The following is a 9073-nucleotide window of genomic DNA, read 5'->3' as shown; positions in this document are numbered from 1 at the left end:
TATAGTTCCGCCCCAGAACTTTCAAGCTGTTGGTGTTAACATTATGGACAAGGTCTCCAGAGTAGCTGAGGAGGGCAGGTGGCTTGACAGACAGTGATGCAGCACCCCGGTCCTGGTTCCACCTATTCAGGCCTTCCAACAAAAACAGCTGGTAGTTCAGGCTGTTGACCTGTGTGCCTAAAATTGTGACAAGTGTGATTAAGGAATCAAGAGTTTGTTTATCACTACTAACAATATGAAAAAGTTCTAAATAAAAAGTAAAACCTATTGCTATCCCAGCCATCCTCACCTGGAATAAACCGGTTTAGGTGGAGATGGAATGACTCCAGGGAGGAGGAGCCCCTGGCACACCTGTACCTGGTGAGAACCACTCCCAGCTTGGTGGTGGTGCCAGTCTCCGTGTAGAGGGGTACATCTTCAACATCCTGAATGCACTTTATGTGCCTCTGCTGAGTGTTCCAGATGTGCTGCATCTTCTCTGTATCAAGGAGGGGAACGCCAAGGAGGTCTCTCCCCTTATCCCCCATCAACTCATCCAGCAGTCTGCCAATAAGACGAGTGGTGATGTCCACCCCTCTGGTCCTTCTTCTGCAGTACAGTGCCAGCTCATCTTTGGAGATGTTTGCATCCACCATCGTGTCTGTAATGCCAGGCGTACCCTCCTGCTTTAGCTACTCCCTTTTGTAACGACGCAATACAGCAACATCCCTCATATCCCACTCAAAAACACATGCAGAGAGCCGTGCCATGAATGTGGGGAAACAGGGGGTAGGCGTCAGTGGTAGTGCCAAGTGCCAGTCGTCTCATGAAGTGGTAGATGTCCAGACGTATGGTGAGGTCTGGCCATCCACCGAACCTCTTCTGGAGCTGGGTCCGTTTCTCTCCCTGCTCTGAACAGCACCCACAGTCCACATAAAGCAGCTTTGGTGGGGTCATGTTTGCCCCACTGTACCTATGTATGATGCCAGCCACCATGAGGTCCAGTTGTGCCCCTTCCCCATCGGTAAGCACACTGTTAATAATCTGTCCAACTGTCGTCTGCCACAGTGCTGTGCCTTTCGCTGCACCTGCCAGCTTCTTGGTAATCTGCAATTACACAAAAAGTGATGTGATGATTCAAACACTCATTGTGGCACAAACCTGAAAAGAGTTTTGCAAATGATATGCAAGTCCAAGAATTATTCACATTCTTGGTTGAATCCATTTTCAAAATGGACCCAAAGACAGAGGTAATGCTGGCCTTTACGTGGTCCAGCCGGGTCAAGATGTCCTTTCCGAACACCGTCAGGAGCCACTTGTTTGTTGGTTATTAAACACTTTAGTTATTTAACTGCATAAGCAGCAGCACACATTCATTATGACAAATACAGGCAGTATGCTGTGGAAAACAGATATAGTTATTGTGGTCCCTGAAGGTTATATGAACACCATCTTAGTTTGTAAATGTACCTTCACATAAGAACATTTGCTAATAGTTTAGATCTGATGTGTAGGGATAACAACTCACCTCTGTGTCAGAATGATGCGGAACTCTGAACGCCAAGGAAGATCCAGCTGGCTTACAATGGCGTTGCTGGAGGAGATGAAGGCTGCCTTGCATTCTTTGTTGCTGCACCCGGACCACATTGGAAACAAGCATTTCATTACACTTTAATGTGTTATACAAGTAAAATCACTATAACTTAAATCCAGGATATCTTTTACCAAAATAATCACCTGAGAACCTCAGTCACCAGGAGGTAATATCGGTCAACATCTAGGACCTGACGCGCTCTCGGATGTAGACCCCCACTTGTAAGGTGGCATCTGCACTTGGCACACTTCAAATCCTTCTTGAACCCCTGGTGGTAGGGCATCCACACCATAAGCCGGTGGCAGAAAAAACGCTCTGGATTGGGGACTTGGCTGTAGGTCAGACTTGGCACAGGTTGAAGCTATCCATCGCTGGTCTTGCTGAGGAAGGGTATTCTTCATTTTCTTATAGGTAAATAGAACTCACTGGGCAAAGACCCAAGCGGGGCAGCAGCAGCAGGCAGAGACACAGCTGAGAACTCACTAGGTGAAGAGGGGGGTCCATGTGTTGAGAACTCAGTTAACTCACTAGGTGACGACCGAACCGGGGTAGCAGCAGGTCCAGGTGATGCAATCGGTCCACCCTAAGTAAAGGTTTCATCACAAATAATACAGATTGAACAGACATATAAAGATTGAGTGATTACCATGTCATATTAAGCCAGTGTGCTTTGACATAAAACATACAATATATTTCAAGTACTGTAACAACTTACAGAGCAAGCAGGAAACAGACTACGAGTGGGGATAGTTGATATGCATACTGTCAAATATAAAGACAAATTATACATCCAGGAAAAGAGCAATCTGGGAACCCAGACCAAATGAGAAGGAAAAACAGCGCCCTCTGCTGTTTGTACTATCCAACGCAGAGCAGAATCTGTTCTTGAGAGATTAGGATTAGGAAAAGAGCAACATACCGACAGGTCAACAGAGACTGGTCATCATTATATAAGAAAACTATTATATGAACCATTGTGACAAATGCACATTATAGTATATGTATCTGCTTGCTCTATGGGTGTTATACGAGTGATATGTAACATCTGATTAACTTACGCATGTTATTGTATCTGATTTGATATGTAACATGTTGGACACTATGAGATAGCGGGCGATTTTTTAAACTTAATTAAAGTACCATAAAACAACATTAACAACACTCTACCCATCCTTCAGTGGTGGAGAAAGTACTCAAATGTTTTACTTAAGTAAAAGTATCAATACTGCAATGTAGAATTAAAAGTCCAATGTACTTGAGTAAAAGTACAAAAGTATTTGCATCAAAATGTACTTTAGAGTACCAAAAGTAAAAGTACTCATTATACAAAATGTCCCTTTTCAAATGTATACAAAGCTTTTAAAAATTGCAGATCTACAAGCTCACAATGCGTCAGTTCACAGTGAGCATTGTGATGGGCTGCTACTGTTTGTTTTGTAATAATAATCCAAATCTATACAAAGTATCTAAAGTTTTCAAATAATTGTAGTGGAGTAAAAGGACTATATTTGCCTCTGAGATGTAGTGGAGTGGAAGAAAAATATTGGAAATTGGAAATACTCCAGTAAAGTAGCCTACAAATGCCACAAAATTGTACTTAAAGGAGAATTTTGGACTAAAGTTTTCTTACCTTTTCTGTGACGTTATGATATCTTAGGATGAATGGTACAGTAGAAAATTTTCATAACTCCACCCCTGAGCCACCACAGCTTAAAAGGTGCGCGGATAGGCCTTAGGTTAGATCACATATTTTAATAGCTTCTTTTTTTTTTTTTTTTTTTTAGATCTGACGTTCATAGTGACAGAACACTGTCCCCCCAAAAAAAAAAAAAAAAAAAAAAACAGAAGTCTCGCTAGACGAGATTGAAATCTCGAGATTTCAATCTCGTCTAGCGAGACTTCTGTTTTTTTTTTTTTGGTTGCATAGTGTTCTGTCACTATGAACGTCAGATCTCACCAAAAAAAAAGATTTTTTTTTTTTCTACTGTACCATTCATCCTAAGATATCATAACGTCATAGAAAAGGTAAGAAAACTTTAGTCCAAAATTCCCCTTTAAGTACCATACTTGAGTACATGTACTTAGTTACTCACCTCTGTAATTTAATTCATGAATCCCACCTGGTGGCCTATGTAACTTGATGAACCTACAGGATTGGGGGGAGGTTGATGACTACATTCCTCTGGCCGCTGATTCTCCTTTAGCACTCCATCTGGGCTATTGTATTGACATTCATGAGGGACATTCGTGGGGGCTTTAGACCCTAAGCCCCCACCCTATCGGCGCCTATGGTTCCATGACTGTTATGGTATGACTGTCATGTTTCAGGGCTAGGCCTACCCGTTTATGCAGTAGCCATTATTTTTACCTGCTGTCAAGACTACCCAGTGCATTACCACTACTTTTTCAATGTTAATTGGTCTATCTGTCTCACAGCAATCTCAGAACCAGGCAGAAGTCCTCCCCTGACAAAGACTGCATCCACTTCCAAAAGGCCTGCCATCTCTGTCAGCACCCCTGCATCTCACCCTCTCAGCCCAGCAGGTGGCAGCAGAGTACCCACGTGGAATCCTCCAGGTATGACCGACAGATTATCCACTTACCCCAGGGCTCTATAGAGGATCTGTGGATTTTTCTATTCTACGCCCCCTCCTATTTCCCTCTACAGTACAACACCATATAATATCTCTTCACTGAAAATAGCCGATCTACAAACTTTCATGTCAAGGACCCCAAAATTAAATGTATTCGGCCGCCGAACCCCATCTCAAAATGTTTTGTTCCAGGGACCCCCCCCGGAAGCAAAGATTTGAGTTACAAATGTTCACTTAAAATTTATATATTCAAAGATGTGCACACATTTTCAATATTTTTTGAAAACAGCAGATCTACAAGTGACGTGCTATGAGCTTGTAGATCTGCTATTTTTGAATAGCCAACCAATTTGCTATATACTATATAGCTTAAATCTAAAATGACTTTGCCGGTTTTAATGGGTTAAGGCAGTTATCTCAAATCAAAAACAAATCATATGCAATAGAGGAGTGAATCTGCATTGGCCTCACGATTTGATTCCATTATGTTTCACCTGTTAACGATTCCATTTGGTTCTGCGGTGCATCTCGATATTGTTCTATATTACTGCTGAAGGCTACTCTTTATCACTTAACACAAGCAGTCAAATACATATTATTAACTAATTTTATATTTATAAAGTGATGTGTGTATAATCACACTCCTTCAGACATAAATGTCTTGACATTGAATTAAATGTTGTAAACCAAAATAAATAAATGGTATAGATAAGGTTCAGTCCTCAAAAACAAAACATAAATACTTCTGCACTGCAATACAACTTTACAGCTGTACTGCTATAATATACAGAAATAAGGTTTTCACATAGCAGCTGTAAGACGGGACACTTCACAAACTGAGTGCACAGTAAAAACCTCAATGTTAATGTAACCAAATGGACCCATAACCATAGACTGTGCCCATAACACTTAGTCAGCCAGGGGACGTGAGGTGAAATATGACCCTTTTGGCTTTTCCATAGCAGACCTGCAAGCTCACAACTCATCCCATTGTGTTGTGAGCATGTAGATCCGCCTTGTAGGTCAGTGTTTAAATCACAGATGATTTGATTGAGAAATGTGCCCAGATTGTCCGCATTGGAGAAACTAAGTGTTGGATTTCCTACTGAAACACTGTATATACGATACTTGAATTTCCCCATGGGGATAAACAAAGGTCTATCTTATGCAGTGGTGGAAGAAGTACTCACATATTTTACATACATAAAAGTAGCAATACCAATATATTAAAAAAAAACTCTGTTACAAGTAAAAGACCTGTGTTCAAAATGTTACTTGAGTAAAAGTACAAAAGTATTGGCATCAAAATATACTTAAAGTACTAAAATGTTCAGTACACAACGCGTCGCGATGGGACGCGTTGTGAGTTTGTAGATCGACTATTTTCAAATAGCCTATGTATAAAATAGGGCTGAAGTGTTTAATGTATGTTTTATAATATAATAATTGATATCTGCAAATTAACTAGTAACTTAAGTTTTCAAATAGTTTTAGTGGAGTAACAGTACAATATTTGCCACTGAGATGTAGTGGAGCAGTAAAAGTACTGAAAATTGAAAATACTCCAGTAAAGTAAAAATACCTCAAAATTGTAGTACAGTACTTGAGTGGATGTGCTTAGTTACTTTACACCACTGATCTTATGTGATTTCTTCAGGTCAGGTGGGTAGAAGCCCCGGGTCATCGCAGACGGTACCAGGAAGGTCTCCGGGACAGGGGCTCAGGCTAGGATTGTCCCGGCGTGTCCGGGTCAAACCTCTACACCCCAGCGTCGCAAGTCACTGAGTCATCTCTTCACCTGCCCGCCCGCGGCTCTCCTTCTGTCTGTGCACAAGAGGGGATAGTTTATAGAAACTCTGTTCAGAAAACTGTCCTGAGTGGATGCCAGCCAAACCAGTTTTATTTTATTTTACATTGTTGACATTTTAAAAAGTGAAGCATCCTTGAAATACAGAATATTGTCGCTGCCAGGCGGAAACCTTGTATGTCCAAAACCGTTCTGCCCCACATGGCGCTCTCTAAGGAGAAGAATGTTGTCCAGCTTGTCGCACAGGGGAACATTTCAGGACAGTTTTCTGAACAGAATTTCTTTAAACTATCCCCTCTGGTGCGCATCCCGCTGACAGACATCATCGGTGAAGAGTTTCTGGCTGCAGGACATGTTTTTCTGGGCTTTATGAAAAGTGGCAGATACCTTCTGTCCTACACCAAGGCACATTTGCTGTTGAGGTCAGATTCAGAAGATGAATCAGATTCAGAAGATGATCCTGCGCCATTCTTGGGCTACAACCACACACTGTATTGGTGGGAGTTTAACCAGCACAGTAAACTCAAACTGGTGCAACAGGTGAAACTCTTTGAAAATTTCGCTCATGACAAGGACCTGAATCTTCATGTATGTGAGTGGCCCAATGATGACTCCAAGATTGCCATCTTTGGCTTCGATGCACAGAGCACCAGCACAGATCAGCTCATGATTAGCCTGCAGAATAATGATGTCTGGTGTTGCTGTTCCGTCACCATTGCTCCCAACCCTCCATCCAAACCCTGCTCTCACTGCTCAGCCACGACCACACCCACAGGTAGTGGTGGTAAATGCCTGGAACACGGCTATGTGCTCCACAGGGAGCGTGAAGTGAGGTGTCCCTTCCCCTTCCAGCCAGCCTTACAGCTGAAGAAGGATAAGGTCATCCTGTTGAAAGAAGACCTAAAGTTGGTGGCCTGTGCCATCCACCTGTGTCCAGCAGGTGAGCAGAGCCAGATCCTCTACACCAAGAGAGCAGCTCCTCCATCAGGTCACGGGTCCTCTGCCTCGTCCCCCTCATCCTCACCAACCCTGCCCTCGTCCTCCTCACCAACCCTGCCCCCGTCCTCCTCACCAACCCTGCCCCCGTCCTCCTCACCAACCCTGCCCTCGTCCTCCTCACCAACCCTGCCCTCGTCCTCCTCAACAATCCTGTCCTCGTCTCAAGAAGATACAGATCAATACGTCCGCTATAAACGCCTCCACTACCACCTCCCAGGGGCAGCGGGAGAGAATGTTGAACTTGGTTTTTTACAGGCTACAGATCTGAAGGGAAAGCTCCTGAAGTCCGGTGGTCCGCATCATCCGCATGATGGACAGAGCTTGTGTGTGGAGGAGATGGAGCTGAATATAGATCATCTTTTCTATGTGTTGCTCAATGGTGATGCTGTCTGGGACCCTCTGGGTCAATATAGAAGGGACTCAGGGCTCTACCACTACTACAAATACATGGTTGACTTTGTCATACTGGAGGTGTGTCCAGAGACCAACAAAGTTTTGATCGACATTGCCCTGTTTTTGAATTGTGACGAGCGCAACATGCAGGTCAGCTGGGACCTCAGCACAGGGCTGTGCAGTGTCATTGGGGTCAGTGACCTCACAAAAGACGTCCCTTGCGAGTATCTTCGAGCTGTGAAGTCTCACAGGAAGTCCTGTGTGGACACAGTGACGGAGTGTTCTGTTCCAGAGAGCAGCTCCCACCACGTCAATGTCATAGATGCAGATGATGATCTGCCCAAAAGAGTGTTGGAAGACACTGAGCGATGCACCTGGGTGACAACATGAGAGTGTCAGCCACAAATTGATTTGCGTTCTGTGTTCAAAATGTCACTTGAGTAAGTGACCAAGTACAAAAGTATTGGCATCAAAATATGCTTAAAGTACTAAAATGTTTGAAAATAGCAGATTTGCTTTGTTCAAAAAGTCAAAGTTTAAATAGGGCTGAAGTGGTTAATGTATGTTTTGTGGTAATAATTCAAATCTACAATGTAACTAAAGTTTTCAAATAATTGTAGTGGAGTAAAAGTATTTTTGCCTCTGAGATGTACTCCAGATGTCAACCAAGAGCTGCAGTGAACAATCTATAATAAAGTTGTTGTTCAATGTGTCTTCTTTGTGTTTGCAAGATCTGCAACTCTAGTCATTTAAGAGATCATTTCATCAATATGGTCTGTCAGGTTGTGTGTACATGCGTGTAACCACTATATCTGGCATCCCAATTTTATTCTATAAAAGAAAATAACAGCCTATCTACAGTACATTCTACTGGGGGAGGAAGAATAATAAGACAAACACAATGCTCATTTTACTGATCGTTTCATCTAGTCATTTGTGGGGTTCTAGGATTCAGCTACACATCTGGCTTTGGATGAAAGTGACTCCTGAAATTTCAAAAAATGTTCTAACCCTGAAATGTGTTCTTGTCTGTGCTTTATGGCATATTCTTGAATAACAAAAAGCAAACACATATTTCTATTACACTCTGTAATACTCTGTACATAACATACGTATGTACATCTTATTCACTACAGTCATTTATTCCTGAAAAAATCAATTTGCAAAGAAAAAAAATTGATCAAATGTAGTTAAGTCACAAGTTGCATGGATTCAATGTTCATGAAACCAACAGACATCTTTCACTCTCAATCTTTCAAAAGTAGCAAAAATAGATGTTTTTGCAATACATGTAGACCTATTTCTTTGCTACATTTGTGTGACACTCTTGTACCACGAAGTAGGGCATTCATTTAGAAACGTTTAAATATTTTAAATGAAATGTACAGCCTGTTCTTTTTTCTTTCAAACAGAGTTAAGAAAAAAAGTTTGACAAATGAATTCACAAACAATGGGGAGGCATACAAAAACTAAGCAATCGACTCCAGTATGATCAACAGTTTGAGTTTGAGACATGAACTTCCATCGAGAAAATGTACAACTATGAGACAATTACTGCTATGACAGCTGTGAGATTGCATTACATTCATAATCTAATCTGGAACATGTCATCAAATCATAATCTCATGACAATGCCTTGAGCTTTTTAATTTGCTCTGGAAAAGGATATTGTTGCTGTCTGGCAGAAACCTTGTCAACTCCCTACTA

The 9073-nt window shown here is 42.0% G+C and overlaps 1 protein-coding gene across 1 annotated transcript; it reads left to right on the top strand.

Annotated features, from left to right (window-relative positions):
* Positions 1–6175: 6175 nt before the first annotated feature.
* Positions 6176–7756, top strand: LOC308079672 (DDB1- and CUL4-associated factor 15-like; the record flags this gene model as incomplete). Its single annotated transcript, XM_080421223.1, has 1 exon — positions 6176–7756. One exon carries the CDS (start codon positions 6176–6178, stop codon positions 7754–7756), a length of 1581 nt encoding a protein of 526 aa, XP_080277349.1.
* Between the last annotated feature and the right edge of the window lie 1317 nt (positions 7757–9073).

Source organism: Gymnoscopelus braueri (assembly GCF_963280865.1).
Source record: "Gymnoscopelus braueri genome assembly, chromosome: 23".
Classification (NCBI taxonomy): domain Eukaryota; kingdom Metazoa; phylum Chordata; class Actinopteri; order Myctophiformes; family Myctophidae; genus Gymnoscopelus; species Gymnoscopelus braueri.
The sequence above is the reverse complement of the archived record's forward strand: the minus strand, read 5'-3'. Positions and strand labels throughout refer to the sequence as shown.